This window comes from Emys orbicularis, chromosome 19 (assembly GCF_028017835.1).
Source record: "Emys orbicularis isolate rEmyOrb1 chromosome 19, rEmyOrb1.hap1, whole genome shotgun sequence".
In the NCBI taxonomy this organism is placed as follows: domain Eukaryota; kingdom Metazoa; phylum Chordata; order Testudines; family Emydidae; genus Emys; species Emys orbicularis.
The window spans coordinates 23,877,570-23,900,519 of record NC_088701.1 but is presented as its reverse complement, the minus strand read 5'-3'; the positions used below and the strand labels follow the sequence as shown (position 1 = coordinate 23,900,519).

The 22,950-nt window shown below is 66.8% G+C and overlaps 1 protein-coding gene across 1 annotated transcript; it reads right to left on the bottom strand.

Moving 5' to 3' along the window:
- Positions 1-2,903: 2,903 nt before the first annotated feature.
- On the bottom strand, positions 2,904-16,334 carry NCKAP5L (NCK associated protein 5 like). The gene is made up of 11 exons (XM_065419758.1): positions 16,230-16,334; positions 15,416-15,484; positions 15,225-15,263; positions 14,114-14,233; positions 13,383-13,496; positions 9,421-12,032; positions 8,521-8,680; positions 8,344-8,422; positions 7,303-7,614; positions 6,717-6,859; positions 2,904-3,143 (listed from the first exon to the last, which is right to left on the bottom strand). The coding sequence occupies exons 1-11, from the start codon at positions 16,332-16,334 to the stop codon at positions 2,904-2,906; spliced, it is 3,993 nt and encodes a 1,330-aa protein (XP_065275830.1).
- Positions 16,335-22,950: the final 6,616 nt, after the last annotated feature.

Here is a 22,950-nt window from a genome sequence, read left to right as displayed (position 1 = left end):
CTGCGTCCACAGCCCTAGTGCGGAGGGGGGGGGGGGGCGCTGCTGTTCATCCGTCTGTCCAGACCCCTGAGCCAGCAGCTCCCTGGGCCGTGCGGGGCCCTCCACCCTCGGTCCCACTCTTCACTTGGGACGCCAGTGACCCCCTGGGGGGGGGCTGCACCGCTGTGGGGCAGAGGGGAGACGCAGGGTGCTCGGGGCCCAGTGCAGTGGGGCCCGGGCTATGCGAATAGAGCCTGACCGGGGAGCCCTTCTCCCCCGCCCCCCATCCAACCCCACGCCTGCTCTGCCGCCGAGGGGAACCGAGCCCCACAAGCACGGCCCAGGATAATGGCTCTGGGCACCGGGGCCTGGAGTCTCAAGCCACAGCCCAGATCCCGCACCCCCTGCCTGGCCCCCACCCCCCAGGCGTACCTGCTCCTGTGGCAAACCCCAAACCCAGCCTGCACCCTGCAAAAGCCGGGAGCTGGCCTGCTCAGACTGGGACTTCACAAGTGGGGCCTGATCTTGTGAGGCAGCGGCCTCAGCTCCTCCCGACACCCCGAGAGCTGCCTGTGGACGGCTGCATGGGCCGGGTCAGCCCCCCCGAGGCTGCCAGGGGGCCAAGCAGAAAGGGGGCTGGCCCGGCCGAGGCAGGGCCACCATGGCAACCAGTGGTTGATTATAATTGTGCCCCTCGGAGGCCCAGTGATTTGCCCTCCCACGGCGACCAGCCCATGTCATGCCCCTGACCCGCACCCCCGCTGACACCGGCTCCAGCCTTCACCCACTGAGCCGTGTCCACTGGCACCTGCTCTCCCCTTTCGCCGCCTGCCTGGCGTCTGACCCGGCTCCACTGCCCAACAGCCGCTGCACCCCGCTCAGAGGTGGCTGCCTTTCAGTGCTGGGCGAGCAGTGCCCCCGGACAGCCGTCTATCAGTTCGCTGGGCTGGTGCCAGATCCTCTCCCTTCGGGGCGTCTCTCTCCCGTACTCCGGTACCACGGCTGGAATCGCTGACACCGCAGCAGCCCTTCGACGTCTGCATGGCGAGACTGGGCCCAATGCCCCCTTTCTCGCCTGCCCTGCACGTGGGGGGCAGCCCCGGGGCCAGTCAGCATCCGTGGCACCCGCCCACAGCTCTGAAGAGGAAGGGCCCAGCCCCCAGGGGCGAAGGGGGGCAGCCCGACTCCCAACATGCCCCGTGGGCGCCAGGTCTGGAGCGGGCAGAGGGGATCCGTTAGATTCACACTGAGTCCATCATGGCCCCCCATGCACTGGCGACAAACGCGGCCCCAGCAGGCTCCTTCGGGGTGCCGGTTTGAACGCAGGCCTGGGGGCCAGTGGGACTGAACCCCCCCCCGTCCCTGGGCTGCTCAGGGGCTTGTGAAACCCGGGAGGGCACATAGGAGTATGCTGCTCTCAGCCCCTTCCACGGGCGTCTGCAACGGCACCCAGCCCAGCTGGCACCGCGCCCTGGGGAGTGACTCCTGCCCCCCCTGGCAGGAGCTGCAGGGCTCCGTTCCTGACCCCCAGCAGCTGGTGGGTGGGCAGGGAGGGGATGGGAACCACGCATGAATCCAGCCCCGCTCTTAACCTTTTATTGGCAGTTTGAAGGGAGACCAAGGCAGACAATAAACAGCTGGATTCACAATAACTTATATAAATAAAACAAAGTGGGAGGGCGGCGTCATTGAATAAAAAACCCAACCGGAAGGCGAGAAAGGGGAGTGGGGCTGTACACGGCCATAGCACCATTGGAGAGAGCCAGGCGAGGGGCACGCGGCCAGGGGAGGCAGTGGGACCGGGAGCCAAGGGCAACCCCGACCCAAACACAAAAGACAAGGGGCGGGAGCAGCTCCGGGACCCAGCTGGGGTCAGCTCATGGGGTCTGCCCCCCAGCACCAGTGGAGAGGAACGGCCCCGCCGGGAAGCAGGCAGGGCTGGGCTAGTGAGTGGGGGGACCCCAACCTGGCACTGAGGGGCCAGGGGAGTCGGGGGGCACAGCCAGGGGTGCTGCTGAGAGGGGAACGTGACTCCAGTAACTCGGGCTGGCTAGAAACCCCTGCGCTCCAGCCACTCACACCTGGGGCCTTAGCACTCCTGGTTTCTACAGCAGCGACTCACTCCACTCAGCTGCACCCACCAGCGCAGGCCCATAGCTGGTGCATCAGAGGAAGGAAATCTCCCCCTTCCCCATAACGAGCCTGTGGAACTCACTGCCACAAGAGACTGAGGTGTAGGCGTTAAAAGGGACTGGACATTCAATGCAGAAAGAACAAGAGACCATCCAGTTACCTGAGAAGGGCAAAGCGGCCCCTGCCGTACAGACTGGCCAGGCCCTAGCCAGCAGGAGAGACCCCTCCCCCCCGCAGGGCATCTTGCCCCTTCCTCGGCAGCCGCTGGGTCCGGGCCCTGCTGGAGACTGCACTAGAGGGGCCCCTGGTCCAATCCAGGCAGGCGATCCCCATGTGACCCACTCCTGACCCGCGTGGGGAGGGCTCCATGCGGATGTCCCCGGAGCTGAGACGACGGCGCAGACAGGCCCTGCGACGCTGCAGCAGCCTCTGGGGATGAGCCTGGGGCAGGCAGCAGGAGACACCAGGCCCTGCCCAATGACTGGGGGCTGCGTCCAGGGCGAGGCGGCTGCTCCGGCCCGCTTGGAAAGGAGTCCGGGGTGGAAGATGTGGTGGTGGCCCCCAGCTGTGGCTCCTCTGTTTGGGGGGGGGGGGGGGGGAGGCTTGGTTTGAGACACCTTGGCAGGATTCTGCGGCCCCCGGTGCCAGCAATGGGCTCTGAACAGCCCCAGTGCCAAGCGCCCCGGGCTCCTGAGGGGTCGGGGGAAGCACAGGGGGGCCCCAGGCAGCGCCTTCCTCCTCCAGCACCAGCTGATCCCTCCTCCCGCGAAGGGGGGCTCCAGGGGCACCCTTTAACCTTGGCTCCCGCAGGAGGAGAGACTGTCGTACAGCGAGTCACTGAGCGATTCCGAGTTCTCCAGGCCCGGCTGGCCCTGCCCCGTGTCCCTGGACTTCAGCTCCATGCTGCCTTCCTCGCCCACGTCAGAGGCACTGGGCGTCCGGCTGGCGCTGAATGCCGGTGGGGAGGGGGGCGGCAGGCGGGGCCCATCTGAGGAGGCTCTTTTCCTCTCGGCGGTGCTGCGTGCGGAGCTCTGCAGGGACAGACACGGGCGTGAGAGATCCGTGCGACAGGGGTCAGCGTCCTGCTCAGCCCCCCCCGGCAGACGCCGCTCAGGGACCGGGAGCAGAACAACCCGGCCGGCTGGGGGGTCCCTACACGTCGGCACGGCCCTGCCTGCAGACAGGCCTGGATCGAAGAATTGTGGGGCCCGGGCAGTACGGAAATTGGGGTTCCCCCCTTCTGTAAACTGGACAGCAAAGTACCCCCACCCCACACACACCCCAGGATGACCCTTCTACCCCACAGCCCCAGTGCGCCTCCCATCCCACCCTGCACACAGCCCCCCAAATGTCCCCTCCCGCCCTGACCAATACCCAGACAGACCCCCGAATGCCCCCTACCCCACATAGTCCCCAACCACCAACCCACACATCCCAGCAGCCCCGACATCCCTCCCGCTCACTGCAGCCCCCCATCTCAGCCCCTCCGTCCCCCTCTCACCCCTCACCCTGGGCTAGGTCAGCTCCTCCTGGCCCCAGCCCCACTCCGCATGCTCGGCACTCACACGGTGCAGCCGCCCCCTGGCATGATGGGGGCTGGGGGGGGGCGGGTTGCGCCGCAGAGCCGCTGAGTCTGGGGTTCCCCCCCACTCGTTGGGGGCCCCGTGCAAGGGCCCTGAGTGCACGTTGGTTAATCCTGGCTGGCCGCCAAACGGCCCTGCAGCTCCCTGCACGTGTGCCAAGCTGCCATCTGCTCCGCACAGACCCTGCTGCTCCCAGGGCAGCGTGCCCAAGAGCCCAATCCCCAGCCCTCGTCCCTGCCAGCTGCTGCCGCCTCCACCCCAGAAGTGGCTGCATCTCAGTGGGGCCAAGGGGCCTCCCACAGTGAGTTTCTTTTGGATCCTTTCTCAGGAGAGGAGCAGGAGTGAAATTCCGTCCCCCATGGCGCCGGCGCCGACGGGATCGAGGCCAAATACTGCCTGTGGCTGGGCGCCCCCTGCACCGCTCAGCGCCACTGCACGAGGTCACAGGGCGCCCTGGCTACGTCCAGCCCTGCGCAGCTCAATGAACACACCCAGCCAGCCCCCCATGGCAGCCCAGCCCCTCTCCCCACCTCCCATCGCAGCCCAGCCCCCACTCCTCCCCCCCATGGCAGCCCAGCCCCTCTCCCCACCTCCCATCGCAGCCCAGACCCCCACCTCTCCCCCCCATGGCAGCCTAGCCCCCCTTCTCGCCCCCATCGCAGTCCAGCCCCCCTACTCCCCTCCCATGGCAGCCCAGCCCCCCCCCCCCGCCCTCTATGGCAGCCCAATGCCCCCTCCATGGCAGCCCAGCCCCCCCATTCCCCACCCCCCATCGCAGTCCAGCCCCCCCCGCCCCATTGCAGCCCAGCCCAGCCCGCCCCCCATGGCAGCCCAGCCCGCTCTGCCCTGCGGCAGGGAGGTTTCCACACTGGGTCTCACAAACTTTTTATCAATACATTAGAAGCAAGAGGAAGACCAAAGACAGGGTAGGCCCACTGCTTAGTGAAGAGGGAGAAATAGTAACGGGAAACTTGGAAATGGCAGAGATGCTTAATGACTTCTTTGTTTCGGTCTTCACCGAGAAGTCTGAAGGAATGCCTAACATAGTGAATGCTAATGGGAAGGGGGTAGGTTTAGCAGATAAAATAAAAAAAGAACAAGTTAAAAATCACTTAGAAAAGTTAGATGCCTGCAAGTCACCAGGACCTGATGAAATGCATCCTAGAATACTCAAGGAGCTAATAGAGGAGGTATCTGAGCCTCTAGCTATTATCTTTGGAAAATCATGGGAGACGGGAGAGATTCCAGAAGACTGGAAAAGGGCAAATATAGTGCCCATCTATAAAAAGGGAAATAAAAACAACCCAGGAAACTACAGACCAGTTAGTTTAACTTCTGTGCCAGGGAAGATAATGGAGCAAGTAATTAAGGAAATCATCTGCAAACACTTGGAAGGTGGTAAGGTGATAGGGAACAGCCAGCATGGATTTGTAAAGAACAAATCATGTCAAACCAATCTGATAGCTTTTTTTGATAGGATAACGAGTCTTGTGAATAAGGGAGAAGCTGTGGATGTGGTATACCTAGACTTTAGTAAGGCATTTGATACGGTCTCGCATGATATTCTTATCGATAAACTAGGCAAATACAATTTAGATGGGGCTACTATAAGGTGGGTGCATAACTGGCTGGATAACCGTACTCAGAGAGTTGTTATTAATGGTTCCCAATCCTGCTGGAAAGGCATAACGAGTGGGGTACCGCAGGGGTCTGTTTTGGGACCGGCTCTGTTCAATATCTTCATCAACGACTTAGATATTGGCATAGAAAGTACGCTTATTAAGTGTGCGGATGATACCAAACTGGGAGGGATTGCAACTGCTTTGGAGGAGAGGGTCATAATTCAAAATGATCTGGACAAATTGGAGAAATGGTCTGAGTTAAACAGGATGAAGTTTAAAAAGACAAATGCAAAGTGCTCCACTTAGGAAGAAAAAATCAGTTTCACACATACAGAATGGGAAGAGACTGTCTAGGAAGGAGTACGGCAGAAAGGGATCTAGGGGTTATAGTGGACCACAAGCTAAATATGAGTCAACAGTGTGATGCTGTTGCAAAAAAAGCAAACATGATTCTGGGATGTATTAACAGGTGTGTTGTGAGCAAGACACGAGAAGTCATTCTTCCGCTCTACTCTGCTCTGGTTAGGCCTCAGCTGGAGTATTGTGTCCAGTTCTGGGCACCGCATTTCAAGAAAGATGTGGAGAAATTGGAGAGGGTCCAGAGAAGAGCAACAAGAATGATTAAAGGTCTTGAGAACATGACCTATGAAGGAAGGCTGAAAGAATTGGGTTTGTTTAGTTTGGAAAAGAGAAGACTGAGAGGGGACATGATAGCAGTTTTCAGGTATTTAAAAGGGTGTCATAAGGAGGAGGGAGAAAACTTGTTCACCTTAGCCTCTGAGGATAGAACAAGAAGCAATGGGTTTAAACTGCAGCAAGGGAGGTCTAGGTTGGACATTAGGAAAAAGTTCCTAACTGTCAGGGTGGTTAAACACTGGAATAAATTGCCTAGGGAGGTTGTGGAATCTCCATCTCTGGAGATATTTAAGAGTAGGTTAGATAAATGTCTATCAGGGATGGTCTAGATAGTATTTGGTCCTGCCATGCGGGCAGGGGACTGGACTCGATGACCTCTCGAGGTCCCTTCCAGTCCTAGAATCTATGAATCTATGAAACCCGGGACCAGGCAGCAATGGGGCTGGGAATGGACCCGGACCCCGCCCCGTCCGACGGGCATTGGGGGGTGGGGAAGGGGGGAGGGGAACAGGGCTCGGCTGGGTGCCAGTGCCCCGGGGGCTGGCCTAGGGCCTGGCGTGGGGGGGTGAGGGCACTGGGAACATCCGCGGCTCCTCCTGGCAGCCCAGCCCAGGTTAAGTGCCTCCACCACCCCGGCCCCCAGCAGCCAGCCCCTCCGCCCGGCCCTCCGTGCCCGCAGCTCCCAGCAGCCTGCCCAGGGCTGCCCGCGCCGACCAACCCTCGGACTACCGCTCCCAGCGCCCCGCCCCGGGGGGGTCCTTACCCCGGCCAGCCCGTGCAGCCCCTCCAGGTCCCGGGCCGTGCACAGGAAGGGGTCCGCGGAGCCGCCGCAGGCCTTGGAGTTGGGGAAGGTCCAGTTCTTGCTCTGCTGCACTCGCCGCGCTCGGCCGGGTTCCAGGTGGGGGTCTGGCGCCAGGAGGGAGGCAGTGGGGAGTTAGCAGAGGACGACCCCCCCATCCCTCACCCAGCCCCAAGCGAAGGGCTCAATGGCTGCAAACGTGGGCAGGGGGACTGGGGGAGGGTTGGGGTCGCTCCAGGCCTGTCCTAGCACCCCCGGCCCCTGGTGGGCAGCTCAGCGCAGGGCGGGGTGGGGGGTTAAACCCCCCGGTAGAGGGGAAATGGGCGGGGGACACATGGGCAGGGAGATCGGTGGGAGCGAGTCGCCTGGCGAGGGCATTTCCTGGAGCAGCCAGGAGTGAACAGCGGGGCCGGAGGTCCCAGCAGGGTGTCTGGAACCAGTGTGGGTCCCCATTAGCATTACTGGTGCGAGTGTGTCCCCCCCCACGCCCCCAGCTCGCTGGGCCCCGCGTAAGCCCCCTCCCCACCCCACGGCTCGCCTGGGTCCAGACCTTCGGGGCAGACTCCGTGGCCGCGGAGGCTCGGGGGCGGCTCCACGCTGGCCAGCACTCCGTGGAACGTGGGCATGCTTTGGTGCTTGCCGGGTGCCAGAACGTCCTCCGCGCTGGGCACCTCCCTCTCCAGTGTGCGGGCCTTGCGGGGGACTCTGGGGCCGCCGGGGGGCCGCCCCGGGGCGAGGCTGGGCAGCGGGTCCAGGCTGGGTTTCAGCTTGGGGAGGTTTTTACTGGGAGCCCCACTGCAGTAGTCGGGGGGAGGGAAGGTGCCGATGCCGCTGTCCAGGGTCCGTGTCAGGGAGCCACACGCTGTGAGCAACAAGGCCAGGGTGGAGTCAGCAGGCCGGGCGAGCCCAGACGGGCCTCCTGGAGTCCCTCCCCACAGCCCATCTCAGAGCACTTCACCCCACACAGAACACATGGCCAAGGTCACCCCCGCCCTGCGCTGAGTCCTGTCTCTAGCCACGCCCACTCTCATCTGCCACGCCTCCTCCTGACTCCAAGCTCCGCCCACCACCAGCAGGCCACACATCCCACAGAACACATGCCAAGTTACCCAAGGTCACCAGGTGTCCCTGGCTGAATCCGGCCCCTAGCCCCGCACCCCCTCCTGCCCCCCAGACCTCCACCACATCACGCCCCCTCCTGACTCCAAGACCCACCCACCATCGGCTGGCCAACCCCCCCCCCCCCCCCCCGAACACATGGCAAGTTACCCAAGGTCGGGGGGGGCCCTGGCTGAGTTCTCCCTCTAGCCCAAACTCTCCACTGCCACGCCCCCTCCTGACTCCAAGCCCCGCCCACCACTGGCAGGCCACACCCCCACCCAGGGTTGGGAACGGAACCCAGGAGTCCAGACCCCCAAACTCCCGATCACCAGACCCCCTGCCTCCCAAACCACCCACTCGGCCACAGTCTGCACCGATAACTAGCCTGGCCCAGCCCAGAGTTTGTGCCACTGAGCTGGGAGGCTCCAGGGCTCGGTACAGATCGGAACCGCGACCGCTCGCGGCATTGGGCAGGCTCCTGTGGGCTCACCTGTGAAGTGCTGGGAGTTCACTGACTCAGCCAGGCTGTCGTCCGATGGGATTTCCTCCCGGAGTTTCGGGTCTGGGCTCTTCAAAGGAAAGGAGACGAGAGAGACGGATAAACACGGCGCCCGGGGTTCCCTTCCCCTCCGCCTGGCACAGAGCCCAGCCATGGGGCGCTCCCCACCTTCTCGGGGGTCTCCTCACAGCTCCGCAGGTGGCCGACGATGCCGTTCCGTGGGGGCCGGAAGAGCCTGGGGTCTTTGGCGTCATGCGAGACCCTCTGGAAATCCCGGAGCTCCCTCTTCTGCTCCAGCCGGCTCTCATAGGCTTCCTTCCCGTCCACCCTGCAGAGATGAGGATGGGGGTCCAGCCGCCGGGGGGCCGACAGGACAGACGGCTGGACCCCCAGAGCCCCTCCCTACAGGCTGTACACAGCTCTCCCTGGTCTGGGCTCAGGACTGGCCCTGAATGAAAACCCCTCCCCTCCCTCACACTCAGCACGTCTGAGCTTGGTGCGTGATCCCCATTCACAGAGGGAGAAACTGAGTCACAGAGAGGGCTCAGGGAGTCTCTGCCAAGGCTGGGAATTGGAGCCAGGAGCCCTGACCCCCCTCTTCCTGCCCTATCCCATGAGACCCCACTCCCCTCCCAGAGACAGGAATAGGACCCAGGAGTCCTAGCCCCCACTCTCCCCTGCTCTAACCACTGGACCCCACTCCCCTCCCAGAGCTGGGAAGAGAACCCAGGAGTCCTGGCTCCCAGCCCCCTGCTCTTACCACTCGCCCCCACTCCCCTCCCAGAGCTGGGAAGAGAACCCAGGAGTCCTGGATCCCAGCCCCTCTGCTCTAACCACTAGACCCCACTCCCCTCCCAGAGACAGGAATAGGACCCAGGAGTCCTGGCCCCCACTCTCCCCTGCTCTAACCACTGGACCCCCCTCCCCTCCCAGAGCCAGGGACAGAACCCAGGAGTCCTGGCCCGCAGAACGCTGCCTAGGCACATGCACTTCTGTTTCCACCCCTGCTGGCGTCCTCTCCCCCTGCCGCTCCCCCCCGCCCCGCAGACCCTCCCCCCCGCCCAGTACCTGTTCAGCAGCTGCTGCATGAAGTTTTCGGCCGTCACCTCCTGGTACATGACCTGGAGCTCGTTCTGCGTCTGCTCCATGAGGATGCCGCAGGCGTGGGGCCGGCCCTTCTCCAGCGCCAGCCCGTTGATGTAGGCCTTCTCCGCCTCCAGCGCCTTGCGCAGGTCCTCCGCCTTCTCCATCAGCTTGGAGATGTTGAGGCTCTCTGCCTCCAGCTTGCAGGCCGCCACCTTCCCCTCCCGGCGCAGCGGCGAGGCGGCCCCGCCCCACTGCTTCCGCTCCTCCTTGGCCTGGAGCCCCTCGGGCCGCCGGCTCAGGGCGGGCAGCTTGCTCCGGCGCAGCCCGAACCAGCTGGCGATGCCGCTGGAGTTCTTCGGCTTCCCCTCGCCCGCCAGCCCCTTGTCCTGGCCCTGGCGGCGCAGCACGTTCTCCTCGATGCCCTTCATCACCTTCTCCTCGATGGCCGAGTGCAGCGCGGGGCCGACCGCGGGCAGAGCTTGGCCAGGCAGGGGCGGGGCCCTGGCACAGTCAGGGGGCTTGCGGCCCGCGCCAGGCGGCGGTGTGGGGGGCGGCTTGGGGCCACCGGGCCTTGCCTCCTCTGCTGGTGGGCGGGGAGCCCCAGCCTTGGCCGGCGCCTTGGTGGGCGATTTGGAGGGCAGCTTGGTGGGGCTCCCATGGGGGCTCTTGGCGCCCTTGGCCGGGAGCACCGGAGGGGCTTTGGGGGGGTTCCTGGGGCCCAGGGGGGTCCCCACTGCGCCCAGCGCCCCCGGCTGGCGGGCTTTGGCGGCATAGTGCTTCGAGGAGCAGGTCTCAGCCTCCAGCCGGGAGCCCACCGAGCCAGAGGAGTAGCACCGCCCGGCCGGCTCCCCGCCGTGGCACTGCTCCTGGTGTTTGAGGCTGCCGCCCGCGCCCGGCCGAGGCTGTGCCCTGGCCTCCAGCGCCTCCTCGCAGGGCCGGCCTGGTGCCCTGGCCTTCCCAGGGCAGGCGTTTTTCTCCGGGCCCGGCGCTTCCTTCCGCTCCCCGGTCTCGGCCCCCTTCAGCTTCCCCAGCGCCGAGAGACGCTCCTTAAACGGCAGGTGTCCCGGCTCCAGCTGCTTCTTCCCAGCGCTGTTCCCAGGCCTCCTGGGCCCGGCGGAGCCCCCAGCACTCCTGCGGGCGGCCGGCGGGGACTCAGCGCCCCGCTCCCGGCCCTCCTTGGCAGGGGCGTAGGGGCACAGCTCCGGCGGGCAGTGGGGGGCGTCTGGCCTGGTGCCTCGCGACGGGGTGGAGCGGGAGCCCTTGGGCCGCTCCAGCGGGGAGGCCAGGCCGCCCACCGACAGCTCCGAGACGTTCTCGTAGTCGTGGGGCTTTGGGGGGCCATGCACAGCGGCCTCGGCCGGCCCGGGGGCCAGGTGCCTGCCAGCCTTGGGGGAGGCCTGGCCGCCGGCCCCAGGGGGCAGGGGGCAGGCAGGCACCGCGGGCCCCTCGGGGGAGGCCCTGCGGCTGAGCACGGGCGAGGGGCACGGCTCGTAGCTGTTGCTACGGCAGGGGATCTTGGAGCTGCGGGTGAGCTGGGGGCTCAGGCGCAGAGGGTTGGGGCCCTGGGGCTTCTCCCCGGGCGTGGGCATCTTCAGGAACTTGACCATCTTGGAGGGGGAGGGCAGGGGAAGTGCCCCACCGCCCGGGGACGGGGGGCCCGGCTGCAGCTTGGGCTTGCCCTGAGCCAAGGTCTGGCCGAAGCCCTTGGCACTCTTCTCGGGGGGCTCGTCTCCGGAGAGGCAGACGCTGATGTAGGCCTGGCGCTCCAGGGCCGGCTCCAGGGAGGGCCCCAGGTCCTGGCCGCCGGCGGCTGTGCCAAAAGCTGGCTTGTCTGCGCTGCCCTGGGCTGGGCCTGACGCTGGCTTCGTGGGCTGGTACTTGCCCATGACCGAGAGGCCGGTGAGCATGTCCCGGCTCAGGGCCTTGCCCAGCACCCCTGGCTTGGGGCCCAGCGCCCCCGGGGGCCCCTCCAGCCGGTAGGCAGCGGCTGGCTCCCCGTTGAGCGGGCAGCCCTGCTTCAGGAAGTGCTGCAGGTAGCACTCGGTCTCCTCCAGCAGCAGGCCCAGGTCCAGCTTCTTCTCAGCCAGGGTGCTCAGCAGGGCCTCACCCGGGGGGCCCTTCTCCACAGGTCCCAGCTCCCCCAGCTCCCCCGTCTCGTCGGAGGAGGACGAGGAGCTGCCCTCGCTCTTCTGCTGGCAGCACAGTGGGGGGAGCAGCTGGGGGCGCCCCCCCTCGGCCTCCAGGGGCCCCCCCTCCTCACCCTTCCACTTCAGCACCTCCTCCAGGCCATTCTGTGCTCGCAGCAGGCAGGACGGCCACAGCTCATGGGTGGCAGCCAGGGGCCCCTCCCCATTCACCGGCGACTCCGGCTGGCTCCGGCTGGCCGCTAGGGATTTGTGGGAGCCAAGCTCAGCAGGGGAGTGGCTGGGGTCCCTCCAGGGAGACAGCTGGCAGGGTGGGGGGCACAGCAGGGGGTCCGTCTCCTCCAGCTTCCGCAGCACCTCCAGGATCTGTGCTTTCTTCTTGAAGAACGGAGACAACGCCTCCATGGACTGAGAGCTGGGGCCGCCTGCCCGCAGCCCTCCGTACCCCACCTGGGGAGAGGGGCAGGAGAGGCCGTCAGATGCCCGGGCCCGGGCCCGGCTTCCAGCTACGCCAAGGCCCCCCGATAATCCAGACCCCAGCCCGGACAGCGGCACGGCCAGAGCACGCCGCACCGTGGCCGTTTGCTGCTTCCCGGGGCAGACAACAGGGGTAGGCCCAGGCCTAGAACACAGGGTTCTGGGGCCCCCCTCGGTCCCAAGGCTCAGACAGACAGTGGGGATGGGGTGGCTAGTGGGAGCCCAGGTTGTTGGGGGATGGGAAGCCCCTTTGCTCTGGGAGCTGTGGAAGGGCAGAGGGCTGGCTCACCCTGCTGCAGGCTGGGACGGGGGGGAAGGGGACGGCCAGCCATGGAGGGAGCTTGATCCTCACAGGAGTGACCCACATACGCCAGCCCCCCTCCCCACTTGGCAGTGGGCAGCCTGGGCACTGCTGGGATGGGAGCATGGCACGTACCATGGCAATGCTGCTGGGGGGGGGGGGGGGGGGGATGTGCCCTGCTCCCTCCCCTGTTAACGGGATCACCCCTCCCCACATCCTCAGCAGCCCCCGCGCCAAGACCCTCCCCTGAGGGAACCAGAGTTGCTCTGTCAGGCCAGGTGCAGTGGGGGGCGCCCAGCCTCGGTTCTGCTCCCGGGGGGTGGGGGGCAGCAGGGGGGAGCCTGAACCTGGGGGGGGGCATTGGGGACCCAAAGACAGACCCCTGTCCCCGATCCGGAGGAGCCACCACTGAGCATCAGCCCAAAGCGCTGCCCTGGGAAGCCGAGGTCTCTGCACCTTCCCAAGGCCATGGGTGGGCAGGAGACCCCCCCCCAGGGCACAAGGGGCCTGGCTGAGCAGCCCCCGATCCGATGGGGCCCCCCCAGCCCGGCCCCAACTCAGCAGCCCAGCCAGGATCACCTGCCCCCACAGTGCACAGGTGGGGAAACCGAGGCACTGAGGGGGATGCGACCTGCCTGAGGTCCCCCGGCACAGAACCCAGGAGTCCTGGCTCCCAGGGCCCTGCTGCACTTGGGCCCAGCTCCAGGGAAACAAAAGGGGGGGAGGGTTTGGCTGCTCCTGCAGGGGCCTCTAGGTCTGGGGCAGCCACATGCCTGCAAGGGCCCCACTCGCCCTGCCCAGGCAGCGCCCGTCCTGCCACTACCCCAAGCCCCATTCCCCTGCCAGCCCTCCCTGCAGCTCCCCACTGATCTCAGTGTCCTGCAACAGAACCCACGTCTCTGCCCGGGGGGCTCAGGCCCGGCGAGGACAGCAGCTGCCCCCCAACACCCCTCTCCTGGTCTATGGGCCGAGAGCAGCGGGGAGCCTGGCTGGGTGGGGAGCCAAGGGGGCATGGGACATACCTCCCTCGGCAGGGCGCAGCGTCCCAGGGGCAGCGGGGGGGCCAGCTTCTCCACCGAGCCCAACTGGAGACCGGCCGGGGGGCTGCACACCACGGGCACCGGGTGCAGGGCCAGCTGGGGACGAAAGCAGAGCAGTGAGGGGCGGAGATGCCGCAGGAGCAGAAGAGGAGGGAGCTGCGGAGGAGAAGGCTCGCGGGCGGGAGATTGCAGTGGGATTGTGGAACGCATGGGGAGCCGGCCGAGGCGTGGGGAGATCAGGCGACGAGGAGGAGTCAAGGGGGGGCCCAGCTGCGGCTGAGAGGGGGCAAAGAGCCATCGCTGGGGGGCAGGGGGGGGGAGCCCCGGGGCGTTTCAGTGTCTCTCGTAATGACCCCGGCTATTGCTGTGCATAAGGGCTCATCTCTTGGTGCCTGCAGAGTTCAGCAGCGGACAGGGGGCTGGGGGTGGGGGAACAAATGGGGTGGCCAGGGAGAGGGGGGTGGCTGAGGCTGGACCGGGCGACGGGGAGGGAGAGGGGCGGACGAGGCTGGACCGGACAATGGGGAAGGAGGGGGGCGGACGAGGCTGGACCGGGCGACGGGGAGGGAGTGGGGCGGACGAGGCTGGACCGGGTGACGGGAGGGGGGGGGTGGGCGGACGAGGCTGGACCGGGCGACGGGGAGGGAGAGGGGCGGACAAGGCTGGACCGGGCGGCGGGGAGGGAGGGAGGGATGGGGTGGCTGAGGCCGGACCTGGGGCAGCGAGCCGGTCGTCAGTTGCACCTTCTGCTGGAAGAGGTCGCTCAGGGTCTGGTTCTGCCGCTCCAGGTCGAAGACCCTCTTCTTCAGCTTGAGGCACTCCTGGCGCAGGTCCTGCCGGCCGGGGGCAAAGCAGAGAGTCTGTGCCAGCGCCCCCAGGGGGTGGGGCTTGGCCCTGCACTCAGAGCCAGGCGCTGGGCCCCCTCCCCATAGGGTGCAGCCCCCACCCACACAGCCAGGCAGGGGGCTGCCAGGGTCCCCCTCTAGCCCTCTCCTCCGCCCCGGGAAAGGGGCTGGGCTCACAACCCCACCCCAAGGCTCAGCCACGGGCCAGGCGGGGCTGGCTCAAGGATCCCCAGTCACCAAGCCCCACCCGCGGGGCCTGGCTGAGCTGAGACGCGGCCCCGTGTCCCCCACACGCCACAGAGCAACAGCCAGGCACCGAGGCCTCCAGCGACAACTGGGCTACACCCTGCACGTGAAGGGTGGACGCCGGGGTTCCAGTCCCAGCTCGGGGGGGAGGGGGGGGCTGTGTGGGGGGGTGGGCAGGACTCCGGGGTTCTTTCCCAGCTCTGGAGGGGAGGGCTGAGTGGGGTGGGGGGGCAGGACTCCTGGGTTCCAGTCCCAGCTCTGGAGGGGGGGGCCTGTGCTGTGCTGTGCAGTGGTTGGGGGGGGGGCAGGACTCCGGGGTTCTGTGCAGCTGGGCTAGGGAAGACACCCGGCCACGCAGCGGGCAGAGCGCGGGCACCACGCCCATCCCCCACCCCTGCTCACGTCCACCCTTGGGGGGCGAAGGTTGGCTGTGCTCCCCCAGGAGGGAGGCCGGGGCGGGGGGGCTGTGATCCCCAGGAGGGAGGCCCGGGGGGGGGCTGTGATCCCGGGGGGGGGGGGGGAGGGCTGTGATCCCCAGGAGGGAGGCTGGGGGGAGGGAGGGCTGTGCTCCCCCAGGAGGGAGGCCCCGGGGGGAGGGGGCTGTGATCCCCAGGAGGGAGGCTGGGGGGAGGGGGGCTGTGCTCCCCCAGGAGGGAGGCCCCGGGGGGGGGGGGGGCTGTGCTCCCCCAGGAGGGAGGCCGGGGTGGGGGGGGGCTGGTACTCACTCACTCACCTTCTGGTTGAGCAGAGCCTGCACCACGTGGTTGGCAACCTGGAAAACAAAGCAGTCACGTGACAGCGGGTGGGGGGGTAGGAGCAGCAAACGATCCCCCCCACCCTCGGACAGGGCACCGGGTCACAGGAGCAGCCCAGCGCGGGGGGGGCCCAGGCCAGGCCGGGCTAGCGGCCCCAGGGGCAGGTTACCTCGTCCAGGCAGCGCTCGTACGTCTCCCTCTGGTTCTCGTTGGCCTGAGCCAGCGCCGAGTTCTCTGCCTGGGCCAAAAAAGGAAAGAGCAACAGGTCAGGGCCCAGCTCCTCTGCCCACCCATGGGGGAAACCCCGCCCCAGAGCTGGGCGCCGGACTCCTGGGTTCTCTCCCCGGCTCTGGGAAGGGAGTGGGGGCTGGTGATTAGAGCAGGGGGGGCTGGGAGCCAGGACTCCTGGGTTCTGTGCCCCGCTCTGGGAGGGGAGTGAGGGCTAGTGGTTAGAGCAGGGGGGGGAAGGGCTGGGAGCCAGGACTCCTGGGTCATTTCCTCTGCCACAGATTCACTGTATGACTTTGGGCAAGTCCCTGGCCCCTCTCTGCCCCAGGCCACCCCGCTGCGGGGCTCTGGGAAGTTGCCTTGTACCGCGGCTGCGAGGGGAAGGGAGGCGCTGTCCTTGGAACAAACCCCACAGGAGGAAGCCACTCGGCTCAGAGCTCACCAGCACTGACCCAGCCTTCACAGCCGGGCCGCCCCTTCCCGTGCGAGTCCTATGTGCACAGAGCGCCCACTGCTGGGGAGAGAGCGCTGCTGGGCTGGGCCTCCCCGGACACCATGCAGGGCTCCTGGGGGGCAGCGACCCTCCCTCTGGCCCCAGGGACACAGCCAAGTGGGGGCCCCAGGAGCGCCGCCAGCTTTTCTGATGCCCAAGGCGGCGGAAGGTCCCGCCCCGAAATGCCGCCGCGGTCACCTCCCCCCAAATTGTAGCGCCCCGGTCGCCTAATGGGTTGCGCCGGCCCTGGGGGGCTCCACACCTCCAGCTCCCGCAGTCTCTGCAGCAGCTCCTGGCTCGTTCCCGGCTCGCTGCCGCCCTCTTCTGGCTTCATGTCTCCCCGGCCCTCAGCCACAGCTTCCGACATTGAGCCCTGCAGCACAAAGTGGGAAGCCAGTGAGTGTGGGGCCAGGCACCCCCCAGTGGTGCGGCCCCTTTGGGGGAGCTGCAGGGCAGCCCCCTCACTGCCCGCTCCTTCTCCCAGCACCCAGGATGGGCCCGCTTGGGGCAGCCTCCCCCAGGCCCCTGCACCAGGCTCGCCTCTGGGACCAACCCCAGCCCCCAGCAGATTCCCCTGATGAGCGTCTGGTCCAGGCCAGAAGGGAGTCTGCGCTGCGGGAAGGCAGGAGCCTGGGGGAGTCACTCCAGGACACAGGCAGGCGAAGGAGGGTGTGTACACACACACGTGCAAAGGAGGGAGTGCACAGGTGTGCACATGCAAAGGAGGGTGTGTACACCTGCACGTGCGAAGGAGGGTGTGTACACACACGTGCGAAGGAGGGAGTGCACAGGTATGCACATGCAAAGGAGGGTGTGTACACCCGCACGTGCAAAGGAGGGTGTGTACACACACACATGCAAAGGAGGGAGTGCACAGGTGTGCACATGCAAAGGAGGGTGTGTACATCTGCACGTGCGAAGGAGGGGGGAGTTCTCTCTCTCCTTACCTCGTTCCAGGGGCCGAGCCCAGACCCAGCAGCACCTTCCAGCCTTCCCTGGTCACCTCTGCCCGCTCACCTGCAAGGGGATAAAAGCCAGCAATGAGACTGGCCCCCAGCTCTGCCTCTCCAGGACCCCACACAGAGACGGGTGACGGGGCCAGACCGAAGAGCCTGGAACGCCGGGGTGGGGGGCTCCCCAAATCCCCACGTGGTCGAGAACACCAGCCCCGGGCAGGCTGCCGGGAAGAGACTCTGACAAAGGAACGTCCTTGCAGATCCAATTGGACCTTGAAGGCCTCTGGAGCCGATGCTCTCTCCACCCCGGCACAGGCAGCAGCTCATATCCTGGGTGCTCCAGTCCCAGCGTGCTCGAGCTGACGGGCGCCGGAGCTCCAGTCGCCTCCCGCAGCTGGCTCCACCTATCGCCTCCCCACGGGAAACGTAGCTGGACAGAACCCCAGGAAACCATCACTCGGGGGAAAGCGAGGTGCTGGGGGAGACCCCACCACCGTGGGGAAGCGTTCACACCTTCACCCCAATCAAACAGCCTTTCCCCTTGGCCAGCCTGAGAACAGCCCCCTGACCCAGGGACCAAACCCACCGTCTGCATCCTCCTTCCCTGGGCCTCTCTCCAGCCCCAGGACCAGACACCGCACAGAGCCTGGCGCCCAATGCTCCTCCAAGCGCAGCCAGCAGAAGGCACTTGAGTAGCATTTACCCTTCCCCCTTGCCGTCCAACCCCGTCCTCTGCACCCGACCAGGGGCATCGCCTCCCCGAGGTACCTGAAGGGTCCTTGCCCACACAGGCCTGGGAGCGAACCCTCCTCAGAGAGCCTTCCATGCTAGCCACAGAGGTAGGGCCATCGAGCCATGGGGGGAACAGGAGCCAGGACACCTGGGTTCCATTCCCATCACTGCCAGACTCTCCCGTGTCAGTCGCATCACCGTGCCTCAGTTTCCCCATGCGTACAGTGCGTCTAATAACAGCTGCCTATCCCCCACTGCAGCCTCGTTCCCAGGAGGTTGTGAGGCCTGGCTCCGGGACTGGAGGAGCTCAGAGGAAAGGCACCAGAGCTCCCCTGCCCCACCCTCTCCTAAAGGCCCCTGGAGTTGCGCCAGTTTCATCGGCTGGCCCGTCTCGCACACACACGGCCCGTCACCGCTCCCAGCACCGGGGGCTGCGGACAGGCCTGTGCCCAGAGCGGCACCGTCGCATCTCGGCACCGGTGCCAGTCGCCCAGCGGGCGCTGGGCCCAGCCGATAGAGACGCCCGGGGGCGAGGGCTGCCTGGGCCTGGGCAGGGGAATGGCCAGGTAGCGCCGATGGCTCCGGCCTCACAGCAGCATCGTGGGGGTGAGAGCAAAGGAGCAGGGGCCTGGAACAGGGATTCGATCCTGCAACGAATCCCACCCCCCACCCCCCGCGGTGTGGCCCCGTGCGAGGGGCCCCGGGCGAGGCAGAATCGCTGGCTTCAGGCGTCAGCAAAGATGTTCCCCTGGGGGGGTGACATTCCCCCGCACCTAGACACAGCCGCAACGTCCCTTCCACCTAGACCCCCGGCCCACCCATGGCACGGCACCCTCCTCTCAGGGACCCCAGCAAACCCCCCAGAGCCAGCAGCCCCCAACCCCGTCACCCCCACAGCCGGCCTTGTCTGGGCACATGTAAACACGAGGTTCCCCCACCCAGGGAGCTTACAACAGTGGGCACCACAAGCCAGACACCCCCACACCTCACCCCAACACTCACACCCTGGCAGCCCCACATCTCCCCCAAACCTCCCCCCAACACACACACCACATCAGCCCCCCAAACACACCATATCTCCCCCAAACCTCTCCCCAACACATACACCACAGCACCCCCCCAGACACCCCATATCTCCCCCAACCCACACACCACAGCAGCCCCCCAGACACCCCATATCTCCCCCCAACCCACACCCCGGCAGCCCCCCCCGATCCCCCGGCCCCGCCGCCCCCCCACGCACCCAGGCCGGGCCGGGCTGTGGGGCGGCCCCCGGCGGCCGCTGCTCCGTGCGGGGCCCCCCAGCGCTGCGGGGCCGGCTCCCCAGCATCCTCCCCCGGCCCCGGCCGCGGCCCCGGCTGCTCCCGCTGCGGCGGCTCCCGGGCCGGCCCCGCTATTGTTGGGGAAGAGGCGGCGCTGCTGCTGCTCCAGCCTCGGCGGCTCCCCCGGGCCTGCGGCTCCGCCTTCCCCGCCGCTACCGGGGAGGAGCCCGGCCCCCGCCCGCCCCGAGCCTGGGGAAGGGGACCCAGCCCGGGATTCCCCAAACCGGGACCGCCCCCCACGAGCCTGGGGACGGGGACCCCCCAAACTGGGACCCCCCAGCCTGGGGAAGGGGACCCGGCCCGGGAACCCGCAAACTGGGACCGCCCCCCAGGAGCCTGGGGACGGGGGACCCCCCAAACTGGGACCCCCCAGCCTGGGGAAGGGGACCCGGCCCGGGACCCCCCAAACTGGGACTGCCCCCCAGGAGCCTGGGGATGGGGGACCCCCCCTGGGACCCCCAAGCCTGGGGAAGGGGACCCGGCCTGGGAACCCCCAAACTGGGACTGCCCCCCAGGAGCCTGGGGATGGGGGACCCCCCAAACTGGGACCCCCAGCCTGGGGAAGGGGACCCGGCCCGGGAACCCGCAAACTGGGACCGCCCCCCAGGAGCCTGGGGACGGGGGACCCCCCAAACTGGGACCCCCCAGCCTGGGGAAGGGGACCCGGCCCGGGACCCCCCAAACCGGGACCGCCCCCCACGAGCCTGGGGACGGGGACCCCCCAAACTGGGACCCCCCAGCCTGGGGAAGGGGACCCGGCCCGGGAACCCGCAAACTGGGACCGCCCCCCAGGAGCCTGGGGACGGGGGACCCCCCAAACTGGGACCCCCCAGCCTGGGGAAGGGGACCCGGCCCGGGACCCCCCAAACTGGGACTGCCCCCCAGGAGCCTGGGGATGGGGGACCCCCCCTGGGACCCCCAAGCCTGGGGAAGGGGACCCGGCCTGGGAACCCCCAAACTGGGACTGCCCCCCAGGAGCCTGGGGATGGGGGACCCCCCAAACTGGGACCCCCAGCCTGGGGAAGGGGACCCGGCCCGGGAACCCGCAAACTGGGACCGCCCCCCAGGAGCCTGGGGACGGGGGACCCCCCAAACTGGGACCCCCCAGCCTGGGGAAGGGGACCCGGCCCGGGACCCCCCAAACTGGGACTGCCCCCCAGGAGCCTGGGGATGGGGGACCCCCCCTGGGACCCCCAAGCCTGGGGAAGGGGACCCGGCCTGGGAACCCCCAAACTGGGACTGCCCCCCAGGAGCCTGGGGATGGGGGACCCCCCAAACTGGGACCCCCAGCCTGGGGAAGGGGACCCGGCCCGGGAACCCGCAAACTGGGACTGCCCCCCAGGAGCCTGGGGACGGGGGACCCCCCAAACTGGGACCCCCCAGCCTGGGGAAGGGGACCCGGCCTGGGAACCCCCAAACTGGGACTGCCCCCCAGGAGCCTGGGGATGGGGGATCCCCCCTGGGACCCCCAAGCCTGGGGGGAAGGGGACCCCTCCGAACTAGGAGCATGGGGGGGGGGGAAGAGCCTCCCAAACTGCCCCCCCAGCCCAACTCCCTTGGACCATGGCAGGGAGGGGCCCCCTCTTGGATCATCAGTGAGAGGGGGACCCTCACAAACTGCCCCCTAGGGCCAAGTGCTCAGATGGGGAGGCGGAGGATGGGAGCTGCCCCTGGCCGGAGCACACTCCAGAGCCCCCCATCTCCCCAGGGACCGTGCGGCCCCAAAGGAGGACGATCTTTCCCACCAGGCCGAGTGACTGCAGGTGCCCAGCTTGTGACCCCTCAGAGGGGCCTGATGTCCTGCCAGGGCTGAGACCCCCCCTTCCGAGCCCCAGGCCCCTGCACAGGGGCTGGGCCGAGCCAGCAGAGCCCCCCCCCCCCGGCCCAGCACCGGCTGATGGGACAATGGAAACCTGCCAGGCCCTGGCCCGGCCGAGGAGCCAGAGACAGCAGCTTTGTGCGGTGCCACCACGGGGCTGGGGGAGGAGGGAGCAGATCTCTGCACCAGACCAACACGGTTCCCCCACGGCTTCCTCAGCCAGCGGCGTGCCCTCCCTGGCTGGCCGAAGTGCCCTGGCCGTGCCCAGCGTGGGGACAAAGGGCCCCGCGGGTAGGCCTGATGCCCAGCCCGGGTTTTACGGGACAGTCCCTTTTCAGCACGGAGAGGAAGAGCAGCCGCCGTGATAACAGCCGCAGGGCAGAGCAGATGCCACCTCAGGGCGCCAGCCCAGGGCTGGGATGCTCTCGGCTTGGCTGGCCAAGTGGCTCCAGAGACAAGACTGCAACAGAATCTGCCTCCCTGGCATCGCGCCCTGGGTCCTGTGTGTGTGTCTGGGACTCCCGCAGCTCCGGCCTGCCCCGTAGCCGAGCGCAGGAGACCGTGTCCTGGGGCAGGGGCTTTGGATTCAGTTCATCAGGCTGGTTTTGCGTTAGGACAGGTTTGCACTGCTGCACGTCCCCGGAGACGGCACGGGTGCCCCACTCCCGCTTCTGCCTCAGGACAGAACTTGGATGTAGGTCCGGACACGTCAGGCCACTGGTCACCCCAGTGCCCCATGCAGCAGGACTGGTAGCATCCCACAGTGCCAGGGTGACCCAACATACTGACCCTCCCAGCCAGCCGCGTGAGATCATCTTCAGACGTTGGAGAGCTGGGCGCACCTGCCGGGACTCGGGACGTCAGCCCCACTCCTACTGAAGCTCTGAGCCCCGGCAGGCACCTCCCCCCTAGCTCCACCCCCCTGCCGCAGGGGAGAAACCCGGAGCTCCCCCACCGTAGTGCCTAGAGCCAGGTGGGCGCTCCACAGCCACGGGGTGAGTGACAGGCCCTGCCCCCAGGAATTTACATTCTCGGGCCCGTCTGCATGAAGGGAATTGGCACTGGGCCGTGAACTAGGGGCGTGCCCAGCTCATGGTACCGGTAACCCCCGGGGCAGCAGGCATCACGTGCCCCCCGTCCACAGGCGCTGTGGGTCTGTTACAGCCCTGCCTATAGACACTGGCTCCCGTTGCTGGAGATGTCCCATGTCAGCCACCACCGTGCGACTCACTCCCTGGCCAGCCAGCAGCAGATGGCAGCTTCCAGGCCTGAGCCGGAGGGAGGCCAAGGTGGGAGGGCCTGGCGGTGCTGCTCAGAGGAACGAAGGCAGGAGTCGACTCCCAAGAGACAAGAGGGTGGATGGGAAAGGCTCGGTCGCGCCGCCGAAGGGCAAGGAGAGAAGCGTTCCAGCGAGGACAGAATCTGACTCAGACACCAGATTTCAGGACGACTTGCAGTGTTAGGCTTGTCCACCAGAAACGCTTCAGCATCTTCTCTCGTGCCCACCCCAGCCCCGGCCTGCGCGGCTCGGACCCAGGCAGGAGCGAAAGACGCCGGCTTCGACTCACCAGCCTATTCCCTTGTCTCTTGGAACATGAAACCCGCCCACCTGCGTGTGCCCATCCCGAGGTCACGGGGCGGCTCAGCGGGGGACGAGCGGGAGCGCATCCGAAGAAGTGAGGTTTTTACTCACGAAAGCTTATGCCCAAATAAATCTGTCTTTAAGGTGCCACCGGACTCCTTGTTGTTTTTCCTGGATTTAACGTTGCTTAGCAAGGAGGTTTTGGGAAAGCCGAGAAGGGATCATTTCTACAGCCGGTAACTTCCCCCCAAAGTGCAGGAGTGAAATGGACTCCAAGGCCGAGCGAAACCGGCGCCAGGCTGGGTGACATGCAGAACGCGAACAGAGCGCAGAGACGGGGACAAGAAAACTGGATTTCCCCCTTCCCTGGTAACGCTCCAGGCCCAACAGAGGCATCCCTTGAACGGAGCAGTCTCCAGGAGTCCCATGAAAACAGACATGGTCCAGTTTGCCAGCATGTTGCACCTTGCACTGCACTGTGCATGGCTGGGCAGGGGGCAGGAGACCAGGCCCCTCCCGTGCCGTTTACCCGCTGGAAAAGCACGTGCCCCCTCAGTTGGGTACCTGAAGGG

Excerpts from the sequence above, each read along its gene's own strand:
- NCKAP5L (XM_065419758.1), bottom strand. The coding sequence starts at position 16,334 with ATGTCGGAAGCTGTGGCTGAGGGCCGGGGAGACATGAAGCCAGAAGAG. Across the intron at positions 12,033-13,382 it reads GCTGCGCCCTGCCGAGGGAG|GTGGGGTACGGAGGGCTGCG; the intron begins GTATGTCCCATG and ends CCCTCTCCCCAG. Across the intron at positions 8,681-9,420 it reads ATGCAGCAGCTGCTGAACAG|GGTGGACGGGAAGGAAGCCT; the intron begins GTACTGGGCGGG and ends TCATCTCTGCAG.